At 42.6% G+C, this 18,739-nt stretch overlaps 1 protein-coding gene across 2 annotated transcripts in view; it reads right to left on the minus strand.

Annotated features, from left to right (window-relative positions):
• Vwa8 (von Willebrand factor A domain containing 8) overlaps window positions 1–15,775 on the minus strand; it is a 320,343-nt gene extending 304,568 nt beyond the window's left edge. Inside the window, exon 1 of one of the 2 annotated variants that reach the window (XM_057786174.1) lies at window positions 15,384–15,775. In XM_057786174.1, the coding sequence (XP_057642157.1) occupies window positions 15,384–15,546 (163 nt within the window). In that variant the 5' untranslated portion in view covers window positions 15,547–15,775. The remainder of the gene's footprint in view (window positions 1–15,383) is intronic. The other variant, XM_057786175.1, reaches the window with a different exon arrangement.
• Between the last annotated feature and the right edge of the window lie 2,964 nt (window positions 15,776–18,739).

Consider the following 18,739-nt stretch of genomic DNA (forward strand, 5'->3'; position numbering starts at 1 on the left):
CTGAATTTCCTCTTGGATCTCTTCTCCAACTATTTGCACTCCTTCGACTCCAGCCACAATCATCTCACTAGACACTTAGGACTAGTGTCTAGTGAGGGTGTTAGTGGGGGTGTTATTGTTGTAGTTAAAACACCATAACCAAAATCAGTTTGGAGAGGAAAGGGTTTATTTGGCTTACACTTCCACATCTTAGTCCATCATTAAAAGAAATCAGGACAGGGACTCAAACAGAGCTGGAACCTGAAGGCTGGAGCTGATGTAGAGGCTGTGGAGTGGTGCTGCTTACTAGCTTGCTCCTCATGACTTGTTCAGTCTGCTTTCTTATAGCATCTAGCACCACGGGGCCAGCGGTGGTAACACAGAGATCTGGGCCCTTTCAAACCCAGCATCAATCAAGAAAATATACCACAGGTTTTCAACAAGCTGGACTGGGAGGGGGAGGGTCATTTTTCCAACCGAAGTTCCCTCTTCCCAAATGACTCTGGCTTGTGCCGACTTGACACATAGTTACCAGCACACTGAACACGCCGAACCATTTTCGGGCTTTTGCACTAAATTTTCCTACTGAGTGAAACCCTTTCCCCAGGCAGAGCCATTTGTCAGAGTGCTAGGGAGGAGCAAACAGAATACTGGATCATCCAAAATGAGGCACTGAAAGGACATAATCGTTAGTTACACACACCATTCTGAGCAAAATCCTGTATAAACATACTTTCAAATTGTCCTTCCCTTTTTACAGCTAAAATTTCTGGAGAAAAGCAAACTTGCTCCAGAGCTTTCTGGTCTGCCATCACACCCCAACCCCAGCATTCTAGCACAAGCCCATACTCAGGCTGACTTGTGCTGACCCCTTATGTTCCGTTTCACCCGGAGGGGCTCCAGAAAGAACGAGCACATCAGGTACCTAGATCACCCTCTGTGGAAGAACACAGCAAACCTACAGGAGTAACTGACAAGGAGGGATCTGGGGACTATCTACTAAAAAATAATAATCTCAAAAGAACTGAGAGTAGAAATAAACCCAAAATATGCCCAGATAATTTAATATGCTCATCTCCATAAGTAAAGAAAGAAGCAGGGGATATATGGCGCCAAGGCAAGGGGTTGAGTTGAGGACAGAGACCCTGAACCTACTCAGACCACTTAACCTAAAGGCAAATAACAGCATGGTACATATTTTTAATGTGCCTGTAATGTTAGCCAAAATATTTTATGGCTTGGCATAACACAAGCCTCAGTAAATTTCAAAGGATTAAAATCCTGAAGTATGTTTCTTGACCATAATGAAATTAAACTAGAAATCAATGACAAAAAGAGTAAATGGAAGATCCCCCAAACATTTAACCATCAAGCTAGAGACTCTTTAAAAACACAAAGGAAGAACCCACAATGGAAACTGTTTTCATTGAGAAATGAGGCAATGATCAACTAACCATGTCTCCTGCAGACACAGAGGAGGCGGCATGACATGGACATGAACCAGGCATTTCATCATTTCTGCCTGAAGAACCATGAGCTTGTCCATCTTTGGCTAGAGTGCTAGACTTAGGAGCCATCAAACCCAGACCGATACACTATGGATGCCCCAACACTGCAAAGGAACGCCGGGTGACAGTCCAAGCAGTCAGACGTCGCTGTCATTTCTAGAGTGTTTATAAGTACTTTGAAATGTACTTTTTGTTTACTTAAATAATATGATATACTTCTGGTGTCTTTGATGGGATTGAAGACTAGACAGTTACAGTTTTTCTTAGATATGATAGCAAGTAAGTTAGTTGTAAAATTTTGAATTTACTAAGATAGGATAGATTATGTAGTGTTTTCTTTAAACTTACCAGACACAAATTATATGGAATTCAGTATATTGTGAATGTAATCTTTACTTGATAATTGTTCTTATTGTGTAGTCTTACTATGTTCAAGTTAAAATTTTTCATTTTTGTTTCAGAAAGAAAAAAGGGGGAAATGTTGGGGAATATTATTTTCAGGTGTATGAGTTTTTTTAGGCTGCATCTGTTTAACTCTGTAAAGCTGTGGTGCTGTGCCTGTCTAAAACATCTGATTGTCCCAATAAAGAAATGAATGGCAGGTAGTGAGGCAGGAGCAAGGAGAGGCGAGGCTAGCAGGCAGAGAGTATAAATAGGAGACATCTGAGAAGATGAAAGAGAACAAGGAAAAGAAGACATCAGGAACAAGTCCCCCCAGGCAGTCACGGAGTAAAGAAGGAAAGTAAGATACACAGAAGTAAGAAACATAAAAGTCCAGAGGCAAAAGGTAATCGGGATAATTTAAGAAAAGCCAGCAAGAAACAAGCCAAGCTATGACCAGGCATTCATCATCATCATAAAAATAATAATAATAATAATAAGCCTCTCTGTGTATGATTTATTTGGGAGCTGAGTGGTGGGCCTCACAAAACACCATTTGTTCTGCCCTTAACACAACTCCTAAAATGTCTATTTGGCTCATCACTCCCCCAAGCGACACAGCTGCCAGTGGACTGTCCCACACTTACCCACTGTCTACAGACACCTTTACTTCAACCTGAGAAAAAAGGAATCTCCGCTCCGCCTGAGCACCCATCTCCAGGCAGCTTTTCCCTCGCATTCCGGCTCTGGTGACTGACCAGCCTGCTGCTTTTACACCTCTAACGCACACTCTCCATTTAGGAAACTGCTCCTGGCTTCACCTCCTCCACTAAATCTTTTTCTCTGACACAATCTCCTCTCCCCTCAAGAACATATTATCACATTCTTTTCTGCAAGCATTTCTCGTGTTGTATCATAATTACTGACTGGGAAGGCTAGAGAGATGTCCGGCACTTGCTGCTCTTCCAGAGGACACAGGTTCCATTCCCGGCACCCATTCGGCAGCCCACAATTGTCTGAAACTCCAGTTCTGGGGTATTTAATGCCTACTTCTGACCTTCATGGGCACTAGGCACACAAGTGGTACACATACATACATACATACATATATATATATATATATGCAAAACATCCATACACGTAAATTATAATTCATTAATTTTAATTCATTATTATTAAAAGTTAATAATAAGTACTTATTGGTTTTCTTATTTGACAAAGTCTTGGAGTGAAGTGATGCAAGCCCTTCCCAAGGGCTTGGAGCACAGCAGTCTTTCAGAATCCATTTTCAGTCTTCCACTTCCAAGTGTTCAGAATAGCCCCTTTTTATTTTTTACTACAGAACATCGTGTCAGGGCACCAACTAAAGGAACATCTATGTGTATGGTCAAAAACAGCATTCTTTAAACACTATAACACTATTCAAGTCAAAGTAAATAAAATTGTCTTGAGATATTAAATGTTTGTACTAAAGGCAAAGACTTGCTTCAGAGCTATTTTGGTCAGTACCGGCTTGTGTCAAATAAAGCATATTATAGAGTAGGGACATGAGTCTTATCAATAAGCCAAGATGGGAAATGTCAGACAGCAAATAGAAAACTTCAAACACAGCTTTTGAACACACTTGAAGATAAGATAACCCTCAGCTTGTCTCAATTCTTATCTTGAAAATAGGCTACTGCTTTTTTAAAAATTCAATGTTGATGGCCAGCAAGATGGCATAGGGGTGGGAAAGGGAGCTTGCCTCCAAGCCTGAAGATCTCAGCAAAGCCCTGAACCCACATGGAGAAAGGAGAAAACCAGCTCCTGAAAACTGGCCTGACCTCCGTGGGGTGGGGTAAAAGGGACAACTGGAGCAGGAAACTGACCAATCACTGAGCACCCTGACTCTGAACCCAGAGTCAGAGAAAGAAATACACCCTGTATTTGAGACCTAGGCAGGGGGAGAAACATCTTTATCCCTGAACCCAGGACTAAAAACATGTGCCCTGGCTCTGAAACTAGTGTCAAAGAAACACATTTTGTCCCTAGAATCAGAGCCAGTGAAAGAAATATACCCTGGTCCTAAGATTAGAGTCAAAAGGCTAAAAAGGACCAGTGAAAGAAACACAGTTTGGCCATGAAGCTGGAGCCATCTCTGCCCCTGACCAGCTAAACTGACCAATCCCCAAGCAGGGAAAACTTAACCAATCCCGTCTCCCTGGGAAAAAAACGCCGCCCCTAAGAAGCCCTATATAAGCCTCTCTACCCCTTCAGTTAAGAGCTGCCTTTAATTGGCAGAGGCAGCCACTCTCCTGGACTCCTCCTTCCCAAATTAATGTCTTTCTCAAAAGAGTCTTGGGTGACGGGCAAGAGCAGAAGAATCTGGCTGGGATGTCCCTTAGGGGACTGAGCTGAAAAACCTTGCTGAGATGCTCCCTAGGGGGCCTCAGCAAGGGGGAGCAGAACAGAAGAACCTTGCTGGGACGCTCCTTAAGGGGGCTGAGCAAGGCCAGTGGAGGAAAAGTAAGAACTTTTCGCCTGCTACATTTTTGCAGGGGTCTTCCCCGAGCACAGTGTTAGTAAAAGAAACATCTTGGGCCAGAGAAGAAGCAGAGAGCTCTGCTAGGACGCTCCCATAAGGGAACAGAGCAGAAACCAGTTGTAGCGGCTCTCCAGAAGAGCAGGATCCCTATATCCTGCAGGGAGACCATCCCCACAGCACCCCAGCTTCCCAATAGTCAGGACACCTTTCCTCCAGGGCTGAGCTGTCCTCCAGAGCTGTGCTACTGTGGCTCTCAGTATATCCTGGCTTCCCGATAAGTCAGGACATCCCAACACCACTACTGCACCACATTCCCCTGTGCTGTGCACATGGGTCACACACACACACAAAAAAAATAAGATACATTTTAAGGGCACTGCTGAACAACTGAAATATTTCATATAATTGATAATTGATGCTTATCCATTTAATGTAATCATTAATTCCTAGCAGAATACTATAAAACTCTTCACAACAGTCTGGCTGAATATCAGAAAGAACTTACATGTTTCAGAACAAATGTGTACCTTTCAACTAGATAGACAAAAACTTATTCTTGAATAACATCATGAAGTATGCAACCCCATTGGTCATTCCCCATCATATAAAACTATTTCCATGCCTATATTATGACAACGTTGAACACCAGTCTCTGCATCAAGTAGAATTCTGCTTCATTAAATACAACAAAAGTATGAGCATGAAGCTTTAAAAATTAACAAATTTATTTCCAATTCTTATAAATGAATTTTATTTAATTATTCTCCAAGCCCAATCAATACAGCTTTATACACATTTAATAGAAGAACATCATGTCTGTACCATAGCCCTTGATTCATGAAACTCTAACCTTAATATTGTATTCTTTTTTATCAATTTAAAAAAGATCAAAGCTACAAATCATTTATTATGAAATATGTTATCAATGTAATCAATGCATGGCATATATAAAGAACAATGGTCACAAATGTAACCACAAAATTTTCTTATTTTTTGCTTTACTGGTTTTAGAAAACCAGTTCACAGATGTCCCAAACTTATTTCTCAACAGTTTTTGAAATTTTCATTCATTAAACTATATTATACTCAATTTAACTAAAAGGTGAAACTGTTTTTCCTGTCAGAAAGGCAAACTTGAATGCTTGGTTTGACAGTATAGATACCTTTGTTAACAGTGAAAACTTTAAGAGTTTGACAAAATGTATTTAAACATGTCATAAACTAAAGTATATTCTCAATATTCAAAAAATTGTATTACCAAACATATACTGAAATTAATAGTTTTTGTTTGTCCCCAAATACTGGTAAAATATACTAAATAAGGAGGGAGCCATCAAGAATAAAACTGAGCCAGGCAGTGGTGGCGCACGCCTTTAATCCCAGCACTCGGGAGGCAGAGGCAGGTGGATCTCTGGGAGTTCGAGGCCAGCCTGGTCTACAAGAGCTAGTTCCGGGACAGGAACCAAAGCTACAGAGAAACCCTGTCTAGAAAAACCAAAAAAAAAAAAAAAAAAAGAATAAAACTGATAATGTTATTTGATAAATTTTAGTGAAGTGATTTTAATAACCCTTCAAAAAATTAATACACAAATAACTTCAGTAGCCGAGCACAACACTTTTCTACAAGTCAGGAGGTTTCTGACTGTCCCAGTTCACTTCCTGGTGCTGTGACAAATACCATGACCAAATGGAGCCTGGGAAGAAAAGGGTTAATACATCCCACAGGGTTGAGCCTGTCATTGAGGAAGCTTGGGCAGAAAAGGGTTAAAACGTCCCACAGAGTTGAGCCTGTCATTGAGGTAAGCATAGGCAGGAATTAAGGCATAAAGTCATGGAGAAACATAGCTTACTGGCTTGCTTTCCATGGCTTGCTTAGCCTGTGTCCCTACACAACACAGGACAATAGGCCAGGTGCCACTCACAATGGGCTGGGCCATCCCAAATCACTAATCAAGAAAATAACTCACAGACCAATCTGATGAAGGCAGTTCCTCAATGGAGGTTGCTTCTTCCCCAGTGACTCCAGTTTGTGTGAAGTTGATAAAATCAAACCGGCTCTATGTCTATCACCAACAAAATTGACTAAGACCCTAAGTAAGTTGCCAATCAGTACAGATAAACATATAATGGCATAAATGTTGACATAAAATGTAGAAAGTCTGGGAAGACCTGAATTACACCACTACATCAGAATTGCTGACATTCTAGCAATAATTAACATTCAATTGAGAACTAACAGTCATATAATATGTTAATTAATATTAGGCAATATTTGACTGAGAAAATAGCTTGTCATTAAAAGTTATCTTTCCAAAGAGTTATCAAATTCTGTAACACTGATGTCATGTTTAACAATTATGTACTATAACAACAGAAAGGTTTAATGAAACATTCAGATTTTCTTTGTTACAGAAAAGTAATATGAAAATAAAACTTCTAAGAGGAAAAAGCACATTCAGGTAAAATCAGTACATATAGAAATAAGTAAGGCTGAAATCCAAGCTCAAGGAGAGGCAGGACTAAGGAATATCTGATGGCCAAGAGTTTCTAGTCTTTCCAGACGCAGATGGAGCAAACAAACTACTGGGGTAGTCTACTTCCAGTAAGAAAGAGACCTGTTCAAAACAAACAAGATTATCTTAAATATCAGTGTTTGCCAAGCGGTGGTGGCACATGTCTTTAATAATCCCAGCACTTGGGAAGCAGAGGCAGGCGAATCTCTGTGAGTTCAAGATCAGCCTGGTCTAAGAGTGAATTCCAAGACAGCCAGGATTGTTTCACAGAGAAACCCTGTCTTAAAAAAACAAAATTCTCACTGTTTACAAGGTTTTTCTGTGAAACAGAAGCCTTTGCTATCATTTATACCGATCAGGAAAACTTCTAGGTAACAACCTAAAAATACACAAAGCACATATATTTGCAAATCCTTTTAGCAGATGAAAAAAATGTGTGAAGACTTGAGGACCACTGTTTAGTTTTCAAGAGGGTTTTTTTTGTTTGAGGGTGGATATTTTAATCATCACTATATCCTGTGCCAAACACAGTATCTCAAACTTTAGATATTCAACAATGTTTGGCAAGAGGACAAATGATTGATTTTAAATTAACTACTGTCTTCTTCTAAGATATTGTTTTTAAACCCTGGATAGTAATTGTTCTGCATCTTTTGAACACATGCTATTTATGGGCATACTCCTAAGTCAAGCCATTTATAACAGATTTATTTAAATGAGGTGGCTTAACGGAAAACATAAAAATCAATGTGGGGCAATGGTCTTGTGCCCTGTAAAGATTTGTCTCTTATATTGTTTTAATAAATGCTGATTGGCCAATAACCAGGAAGGAATTATAGGTGGGGCGAACAGAACAGAATAATTCTGGGAAGAGAAAAGGCTCAGTCTGCAGCTGTCAGCCAGGTACAGAGGAAGCAAGATGAGAATGCCTCATTGATAAAGGTACTAAGCCACATGGCTAACACAGACAAGAATTATGGGTTAACGAAAGATGTAAGAATTAGTTAATAAGAAAGCCTGAGCTAACAGGCCAACCAGTTTATGATTAATGTAGGCCTCTGTGTGTTTCTTTGGGACTGAACAGCTGTAGGACCAGGTAGGACAGAAATCTCTGTCAATAAATATAATTTATGCAGAAGAAACCAAGGCAGGCTTCTCCTGAGGTCAATCCTTTTCATTAAACCTAATTTAAGAATTTCAAAGCAGGATGCCATCACACATGCGTGCAATCCTAGAGGAGTACCACAAATCCAAGGCTGCTCAAGGCAGTACTACAAGATTATTTCTCAAAACAATCAAATAATTAAAAAGACAGCCAGGTGTGGTGATTCACACTTTTAATCCCAGTAGTCAGAGGCGTCGGTTCTCAGTGAGTTTGAGGCTAGCCTGGTCTGCACAGTGAGTTTCAGGCCAGCCTGGTCTGTATTGTGAGTTTCAGGTCAGTCAGGGCTACATCAGAACCTATAAAGAAATAACAAGAGACAGGGATTAGGTTGTAGGCATGGTGGCATACCTTCTAATCCTTGCATGTTGAAGAGAAGGGAGGCAGAAGGATCCAAAGTACAAGGACATCCTTCACAACATACAAAGCTTGAAGCTAGCCTAGACTATGTGAGACCCTGACTCAAAAAAAAATTGAAGGGGAGTGTGCTTAAAATATAGGATAATCAGTGACAACTACTAGATTAATTGTAATGAGTGCATTTTAAAAGTACAAATATAATGTTGCTGAATATTTAATTGTACTTATATAGGAAATAATGAAAAACACATATAAGACAAATCCATATATTGCACAAAATTGTCAAAGATACCTATAGTCAATTATTATATGTCTTTATTCAGATATGGAACAAATATGCTTGAAAATTTTAATTAAAAAGAATCCATAAAAGCCAAGGCCTTCCAAATGAACTTAAATTTAGAAAATACTTAAAGTAGAAAGTTGTAATTTTATTTCTTAGAATGGTTTTTATTTAAAGGGATTTCTCAAAGATGTATAAGAAAAAAATGTGTTTAAGATAATAAAGTACATTATACACAATAATTAATCTTATACAAATCCCTTTGGAGGTTACTCATTCCAGGGGACAGCTGCTGTGTTTAAATATACTGGATTCTTTACCCACTCCCTGACATCAAAATTCTAGCCTCCAACTGAGACCCTAACCCTGACCTTCACCCTACACCCTAGAGATGGCATCCTGCACAGAATAGTCAGAATACCCCACCCTCAGGTCACAGTGACTATTTCAAAGTTGAGCAGGTGCCTGAAGACTTGCCATAGGGAGCTTGGAAATTTTGTCCATGGTGGCAGGAAAAGATGCTATTTCTTTAACACTGTGAAATTCAAGAACGGTACAGGTCTGTCATGGTGGTGCACACCTTTAATCCCAGGGCCCAGAAAGCAGATGCCCAAGAATTCCAGGCCAGGCAAGGCTATACAGTGAGACCTTGTCTCAAAACAAACAAACATAAGATAAAAGAGTGCAGTTCTAAGGGGCTGGTAAGCCTAGAGCTATTTCCTCGTGAAGAAATCCTGCCAGACACTGAAATTAATATAACAAACTGGGTCCAGTGACTGGGAACTGTGAGGTACAGGGACCAAGGGTAAGGCAGGGAGCATACAAGCCCTGAAGACGGCATCTGAACCACAGCTATCCAATCTGGCCAGAAGAAATGGGCACCCCCTTGAATCCAACCAGGTAACAGGCTTTTCCGTGTACACTGTTTCCCCTAAAAACCAAATGGCTGTTGATTGACACTGTCATTCCAGTAAGGCAAAAGCAGGCCCTGCAAGCATCACAATGTCATTTTACATTGTCATTTACAAGAGATGCTGAGGGAGGAAGAGAGCTCATTTTACCCCTAAGGACATTCTGGGTTTTCGTTTTGTCTTGTTTTTTGTTTTTCGAGACAGGGTTTCTCTGTGGTTTTGGAGCCTGTCCTGGAACTAGCTCTTGTAGACCAGGCTGGTCTCGAACTCCCAGAGATCCGCCTGCCTCTGCCTCCAGTGCAGGGATTAAAGGCGTGCGCCACCACCGCCCGGCCCCTAAGGACATTCTGAAAACAAGCATCCCAATAAAAATAAGACAACCACTCACAAATGTTCATCAACAAGTGGATTTCAGAGCAAAATTAAGGCAAAAGATTCTCTGATCTTTCAGGGCACCCTTTTCTTTTTCCTTTACATTAAATATTAAAGGGAAAATTTGATCTGTCACATTTTTTTTCTCTCTAGAATTTCATCAATTCTATCCTCCATGGCTCTGGCCTATTAAGACCAGCCAATTCCACAAACCTTTTATTCTTTTCTTCAATGTTTAATCAATACAGAATCTTACAACGAATAGCTGTCAGTTTTATTTTAAACTAGTAATTTCCTTTTTGTTGTTGTTGTTGTTTGTTGCTATTTGAAATGGGGGCTCTCTACATATTCCTGGCTGTCCTGGAACTCGTTATGTAACCCAGGCTGACCTCGAATTCAGCTATCCATCTGCCTCTGCCTCCCAAAGGCATATATCACTATGCCCAGCTTTGAAAGTTCACTTTTTAACTCTTACATTTAGTGTGCATGTGCATATGTGTGTGAGTTCGAACTCACATGCTTCCTGAAAATGTTGCTACACAGCACTCAGAAGGCAGAGGTAGAAGGTTCTCTATGAGTTCAAGGCCACCCTGATCTACACAGGGGGGCTAGAACAGCCAGGACTATATGGAGAGTCCCTGCCTCAAACCTAAATAAATAAAATGTTGCTACAGCTGATAATTTTAATTGTTTGCTAAGCCCTGAACAAAAACTGGATAGTCTGTCCAGATTTTTCAAGATCTTCACCAAGCTCAAAACTGCTGTATACATAATATTTCGGACATCCTCAAATGTGCATGTAATGTCCTAGAGACATGGATTCCACTGATGAGCACGCTAACTTTCACCACATTTGGCACCCAGTTCCGTAGCCTTCCTCAGGATGTGATTGTAATGCTAAAGTCAACTTGGACTGAGGCTACCTTTGTACTTTGAGGCCTACACTAATGAAAACCCATCCAACTTGGCTTTTGTAACAGAGAGTCTGAGCCAATCACAGTAGCTTAGTTAGACCCAGTTACCAGCTGTCAATCAGAGCCAGCTCAGATAAAGGACATGCTGTGCTGTGATCAAGCTGTTTCCACACCTCACTTCTGCGGTCTGGAAGCTGCTTGCCCACATCGTCAGCATCTCTCTGAGTCTCTTCCGCTTTGCATTGCTAATTCTATTAAACTTAAGTTTTTGTTTTTGTTTTGTTTTTTTATTTTAACAGCTGCATGGACAGGTTGGCTCAGTTCAGGGTTCTCACCAGGGACACGACTGATGTTTTGGACGGGATGATTTCTTATTTTGAGATGTTATTCCGTGCTTGTAGCAGGAGCAGCTGGGCCCACTGATGCCCATAGCATCCCCCTCCCTGGGTTCATCTCAGGTATTGTCAAAGTCCCCAGGGTAAGGGGAATCACATAGGCTACAAACCAATGCTTTAGTGACATCAGTTTTGTGTTTTGCTGTTTTGTACTAGAGACTGACTGAAGGGCCTTGCCCAGGCTAGGCAAGCACTCTATCACTGAGCTATATCCGCAGTCTGCATCATTTTTTAAGAAGTATACAAACCTTAGAGCAGATGTAAAAAAATAACAACAACAACTAAATGTATCACCGGGCAGTGGTGGTGCACACCTTTAATCCCAGCACTCAGGAGACAGGGACAGGAGAATCTCTGTGAGCTCAAGACCAGCTTGGTATAGAGAGAAAGTTCCAGGACAGCCAAGTCTACTATACAAAAAAACCCTGTCTCGAAAAACAAAACAAAAATTTGAATGTATCAACAATGTCCACCTTAAGTCTGGGTGTTCCTACTATGAATCTTCCTAATGATGTATAAGGTTACAACTATTCTAGATCCTACTGTCAAACAATTTAATTCACAATGGACCCAGAAGATCCTGTTCCATATAGACTGTAACTACTCTGTTACAGTCAAAGTACAATGAGCTCTACAAGGCACAGATAAACACCTGGCAGATACAGAGTTAAGACTGAACCATCGCCACCATTCTCAGTCACATGGCCATTTCTATTATGGCCCAAGGACACAACCTTCAAGTCAGAAAACATGTAAAGGCATGAGTATCATTTTCACCGTTTTTATATAAAAATATTTGAAACACTTTATATGTCCAAGAAAGAGAAACTGGTAAAATAATCATTGAGGTAAATATCTGAACTTAATATCTAATGTAAGTGATTATATACCGCAACGTTACATAAATGTTCTCAGTCATGGATATTATAATAAATTACAAAAAAATCCAATCTGTACAAATACCTATGTGTACAAATAATTACCTATACAATTAGATAAATACAATCTTGATGGAGGAGGGTCATCTGTTGCTTTCATTGGTTAATTAATAAAGAAACTGCTTGGCCTCTGATAGGGTAGAATTTAGATAGGTGGAGTAAACAGAACAGAATGCTGGGAAAAAGAAGCCGAGTCAGTGAGTCTCCATGATTCTCCCACTCCAGACAGACGCAGGTTAAGATCTTTCCTGGTAAGCCAGCTCGTGGTGCTACACAGAATATTAGAAATGGGTTAGATCAATATGTAAGAGCTAGCCAATAAGAGACTGGAACTAATGGGCCAGGCAGTGATTAAAAGAATACAGTTTCCGTGTAATTATTTCGGGGCATAAGCTAGCTGGCGGCCAGGAGCCAGGCGGCAGGAACGCAGCCCGCTCATCACTACACAATATGACAGAATCAATACCAAAAAGGTGATGATTAATAATGTGATGGAAGAACTGTTTTGCAGTTTGTCTGCATTTTTCAGTTTTCTAAGTGAAAAATGTGTACTGAAACATTTTAGCGTTTCTATAAACAAATCTACTCTACATAGACATCGTACAAGGAAGGAGCGGCGAAAGCTACGGAACAGTCAGAAAGGCCAGCGGGAATGGCAGGACTTATAGAGTTGTTTCCAAGCTCATCACTTCGCAACCTCCAGTCCTACACGCCTGCTGGCTCCATCTGTGATGGTGTCACTGTGATCTGTGTCCACTACTTGGTGAAGCAGATAGCCTCCTTGCTGGCTGACAATTTGTCTTTAAAACCAAGAATTATCATTACCAGTAATTAAAGCATAAAGCAATAAAGAATTTACAAGTTAGGTTCCATACCATCAAAGAGAAAAGGATTTAAAAAAAAGAAAAGCAATAGGCTTGAGAGCTTGTGGACTGGTTTTTGTTGGTTTTTTCTTTTTTTTGGGGGGGGGTGGTATGGTTGGGTTGGTTTGGACTTTTTTTGAGACAGGATGTCTCTGTGTAAGGCTGTGCAGGGACAGTGATGTAGACCATCCTGTCCTTGAACTCACAAGCCTCAGGAGTGCTGGGAGTAAAGGCATACCCCACCTTATGCAGCATCTTTTTACTTTTTAACATAAATGTCCTTCTCCTTTTCCCCCTTATCAGGCTTAGTAGACATACTGTTTTGAAAGCCAGCAAAGCAATTACAACCTGTTACAAAAACACGCTCCATGAACTTTAACCTAGTAAGCCACTGAACGCTTGCTTGTTAGGTACAGAGTGTTGACAAGCACCGAAGGAACGTACAGACAAGACAAACAGGCATGCAGCACGGAGAAGAAAAGTTCATGACTCGGTTCTGTTTTTCATGTACTTTGTGGTTCTTTTTGTCACACTGCTAGGAAGCAAAGACAATTTACAAGCAGAGGAGACACAGTGAGTCTGGTCACATGTTGGGGTACAGCTAAGACTCTTCCCAGCATCAACACTAATCCATCCCAGCCTGCTGTTCTCTATGTTATGATGCTTGTCTGTGTATTGACCTCTGGTTCCAAATGTGCCGCTCTAACCTTTAAGCCTTAACCTTAGTCAAGAATGGCCAGGAGTTTGCCTTTTATTTCGGCATAAGGGCTCTTACTTGTGTCCAGATCTCTGGGTAACTCAACTTCGTTTACCCACAGTTTTCATAGCTCCAGTGTTACAATCTTTGTTAGAGCGAGAAAAGTCATGTTAGTACAATGCACTTCCTACGGCTTGGCCTGCCAGAGCCAACCACTGAGTTTAAGAAGTTGGAATGCTGCCCAAAGTATGCTCACGCCTCACATGTGAAACTACACTTGCACTTCATGGGATACAACACAAAAGCTGAGGACATTTACAACCACCCCTTCTACCCATTCTAACAGAATTCTCAAGTCCATTCTCATGTGTTTGTGATGTTTTCACAGCCAGCAGGCAGTATAGTGTTCAGTACAAAGAACAATTCTCATGTTTTATAAAACTTCTTTCCAATTAAATATTCTATCTGCTTACTCATGGCTCTAAAAGCTAGAAAGAGCAAAAATGGATTCCATTCAAAACTGCCCAACTCTGAAACCTGTCGGATTAGGTCACATTTCCACCCTTGACCTCTGCCTTTTAGGACATAGAGTAAAACCTCATGGAGACTGGGAGACTGGGGGTCTGATCTAATCAACAAATCAATCCATTGATGAACTCAAAATTGATGAGGTGACATAATTTGGAAAGGATACAAAAAAGAGTAGGGGCCTAGTTAGACAAACTGGAACCTGTCTTTGAAAAGTAGGTCTTATCGCTGAGGCTTCTCTGCCTTGCTAGGAGAGCAGCTTCGCTTTTGCTAAGCCCACCTGCCACCATGATTTCCTGCCTCCACACAGGCCATAGCCCTGGAGGCAGCAAGCATACACTGAAACATCCGAAACTGTGAGCCAAAAGAAATCTTTCCTTGTTTTAAGTTATTGGGGTGTTTTGTTTTGATTTTTGGTTTTCTTTGTTTTTGTTTGGGGGAGGATTTTTTTGTATTTTGTCACATGTGTGAAAAGTGAGTAACAGAATGGAAAACAAATGACCTAGAAACTAAAATCGAGGCAAGGCAAGTTTTTGAGTGGGAGTTTCGCTGTGCAATCGTCAACAAGGCACTTAATTTTCTTCCTGGGGCTCATTCACTCCACCTGTAGTCAAGAATTTTAACTAAACCTATGACTTTCAGTTTGAAGAACTCCTGAAACCGTGTCTCCTGTTAAACTTGGGCAAGTCCATGGATACAGGTTCTCCAGCAAGAATGTATACGTGTCTATGCCATCTCAAGCCCTACTTGGCTCAAGTCCCAAAACCGGCTACCAAACCCCTGGGAGTCAAAGATCAAGGTCAAGTGCGGTTTTAACGGCTCCCAAAAGCTACTGCATAAACCTGAGTGTCCCTCCAGCCTAAGATAGGATTCTTGCAGCAAAACCTCCAGTGGGAAAAGAGGAAAGCAGTTGTTCATAGACATCAGACCTTAGTCCAGACCCCTCAGGTTTCAGTGTGGAGCCCAGGGGGCGCCAGCGCTTTGCCCCACAGCACAGGGCAGCGAGGGGAGGCAATGAAGACAGCAGCAGCAGCAAAGGCGGCGGGCCCAGTTACCTGAGTCTGTCACCCCGGCGGCGTGCATCAGTCTGACCTCCAGTCGCTGCCGGTTCCCACCGGGCCTGCCCCGCACCACCTGCCGCAGGAGCAGTCGCACGCGCCGCGAGGCCACATCGCCGAGGCCGCCCGGGACCCCGAGGAGGAGGAGGCGGGACTGCATGGTGCAGGTGGCACCACGGGGCACCTCCGGGGACTACGGGAGCCCGGCGCCGTCCCGGGACACTGCAGGAGGCGGTGCGGCGAGCAGAACAGGAAGCGGCTGGGAGGCGAGTCCGCTGGAAACTCCTTCCCCCGGCGCACCGGGCTCCGCGGTGTGGGGCCGGCCCGGGGCGGAGGGCTGGAGGGATGCCAGCGGGTAGGATCGGCCACCCCGGCCCGGTGCACCAAGCCAGGCGTGGTCACCCCACGGACGATCCCGAGCTGGGGAGATGCCAAAGGCCCTTAGCACCCAGCGTTCAGCGCTTGCAGTGCTCCTTTCTTGGCTGCGAGCCCAGTGTGTTAGCACGCACTGTGGGCTTTCCCTGAATGCTGCTTCTGATCTTTTTCGGAATTGAGAAAATACACGGCAGATTATGGAATTCCACATATTTGAATTCGTTTTCATCTTCCCAGAGTTTCCATACAACAGGCTTTGTGTCTTTTTAGCCTTCTTTTGTGGCTCCTGTATTACCACATCTTCTAAACTGTGAGTGGAAATTTTACCTTATAATGGTGCCTGAAAAACATTTAACTACCCGAAGGATCCAGAGAGACCGCTTTACCGTCAGGCTGCAAGGCAAGAGTTATATAAACATAATTTATGTCTTTAGCGAACAAAAAAGTAGGACGCAGGCAAAGGCTGACTCCCTTCCATGCATTCCAAAAGCAACAGCCGTCTTCCATAAAGCCAACGAAGCCTAATCTAATTATGCTACACCCCCAAAATGTCAGGAGGGAATTAACCGGGACACAACGTTGAAATGAAGTTGTGCGCAATGAAATCAAGCACAGTGGAGGCAGGCCTCACTCTCAGCAAACAGCCTGGGCAGTTCTAGACCTGCCAGGGTTTCACAGCCAAACTGAACACCTACTACCCAAGCACCTAAATTTGGAATAAGGTCTGAGAAGAAAGCAACCAAGGGGATACTGTGAAGGGGCGGGGGGTGGGGGGGATATAAAAGGACATGACCGCTCCTAGGTATGGTGGAGGAAAAAGTTTATTGTAGATAAAAGCATAGTAGAAAAGCGTAGTGAGAAGCAGAGACATCTGGGAAAGTCCAAAGTGGACATTACCGAGACATGTGAGGAGGGAGGGGGAAAGGAGAGGGGAAAGGGGAACCAGGTGCAGCATCCCAGAGGGCAAAGGTCCAAAAAGGGGTGGGTGACCAAAATGGATCAGCCTCTAGGGAAAGGCAGCTCAACCCCTGGGCTGGAGTTGGGGGGTGGGGCAGGCAAGTGGTGGGGGAGGTCAAACATGACCCTGTAACAGGTAGGGACTGAGGGATGTTGAGAGAACCTGGTGGCCAGGTCCAATTTGCTATGTTAAATAGGCCCCTCAGCCATTAGTCCCTGGGTTTGAGACTTAACAGGCTGTGAAAAAGAAGCTGGACTGAGTATAGAACTTTGTACATCTTACTGACGAACTTGAACTTCAGAAGTAAGAGTGGAAAACAGGCTTCTAACCTAGTTGTTAGAAAATAAAAATAAAGGTAGTGAATATTTAAGTTGTCAAAAACAACATTATCCCATGAATACATTCTTATTTACTATTCACCATCTCCCCAGTTAGGTTCAAACCCAGGACAAACTGTTAACTTTGATATTATCCTATGGAAGCTGACACTGTTCTACAGGTTCTCCCAGCATCCTCCAGTCCCTACCTATTGCAGTGCCCTCCTGACTGACATACCCAGCCACCTACTCTGAACTCTCTGGCCCAGGGTTGGGCTGCCCTTTGCCCAGTTGCTCTTTCCCACATAATCCAACCAGTTTGGCTACTCCAGCCCTCTTTTGGTCTCCTGGCCTCTTGGCTCCAGGATCTTCCCTCTCCTCCCTCCTCCTTCTTCGCATGGCTGGCTCAGTCAGCCAGTCATGTCCACTCTGGACCCTTGCAGATGCCTCTGGCTGTTTTCTCCCTCATCTTGACAACAAACTTTGCCTCCACCATACCTAGGGGCAGTCCTGTTCTCCTTTGATTTCTCTTTTTCATCCCATTCCCATGTGACTTGGGGGAATGGCACACATGTAAGCTGTATATAAACTAACAAAACGCTTCTCCCACTTTGTGAGCGTGCGATAGGTGGCCTTTATTAGAGTCACCTTGATTGGCTCTGGACTCTGCTGTCTGTGAGGGCATTTCAAGGAAAGATTAACGAAAAAGAGAAGACCCTCCCACCCAGAGTGTGCAGTACCTTCCCACGGAAACTTAGACTAAGAGTTCGAAGGAAAAGGCGGTGCTCTCCCTTGCCTCTGCCACCTCTTGCTGATGAGGGTCTTGCTTCACTGCCACCAGAATCCAGCTTCTTCTCTTCCAACATAGACTAAGATCAAGTGCTTTAACAGAAATCTCTAGGCCTGCACACCGGAATGGAAATGCTGAAACTTCCAGCCTACATCTCCAAGATTCTCAACCTCTCCAATGTGCAATAAACAAACAAACAAACAAACCACTGTCGGACTTCCCAGCTCCCGTTGTACAAACTAGTCTAATCTCCTTTGCTAAATGTATACTTTTTCGTTTTTTTTCTTTTTCTTTTTTTTTTTTTTTTTTGGTTTTTCGAGACAGGGTTTCTCTGTGGTTTTGGAGCCTGTCCTGGAACTAGCTCTTGTAGACCAGGCTGGTCTCGAACTCACAGAGATCTGCCTGCCTCTGCCTCCCAAGTGCTGGGATTAAAGGCATGCACCACCACTGCCCGGCAATGTATACTTTTTCAATTTCTTCTTTCTTCTAGAGAATCTTGACTAATACAGAGCACATACTATATTATGACTTATGCTAAGCATTTTAATTAATCTTATTTCACAAATGTGAGGTACTATTACCTACTGCTCTAGTTAGAGTTAATATTGCTGTGGTGACCCCCAGACTAAATGCAGCTTGTAGGGGAAAGGTTTATTTCAGGTTACACTGCCAGGTGACAGTCCATCACTGAGGGAAGTCAGGACAGGAACTCAAACCAGGCAAGAACCCGGAGGCAGGAGCAGATGCAGAGGCCATGAAGGAATGGTGCTTATGCTTACTCCTTTAGTTCCCCTGGCTTCCGCAGCCTGCTTTCTGATAGAACCTAGGACCGTCAGCCCAGAGGTGGCCTCACCCACATGGGATGGGCCCTCCTACGTCAATCAATAATTAGGAAAATGGCCCACAGGCTTGC

The sequence above is a fragment of the Chionomys nivalis genome, chromosome 12 (assembly GCF_950005125.1).
Source record: "Chionomys nivalis chromosome 12, mChiNiv1.1, whole genome shotgun sequence".
NCBI lineage: Eukaryota > Metazoa > Chordata > Mammalia > Rodentia > Cricetidae > Chionomys > Chionomys nivalis.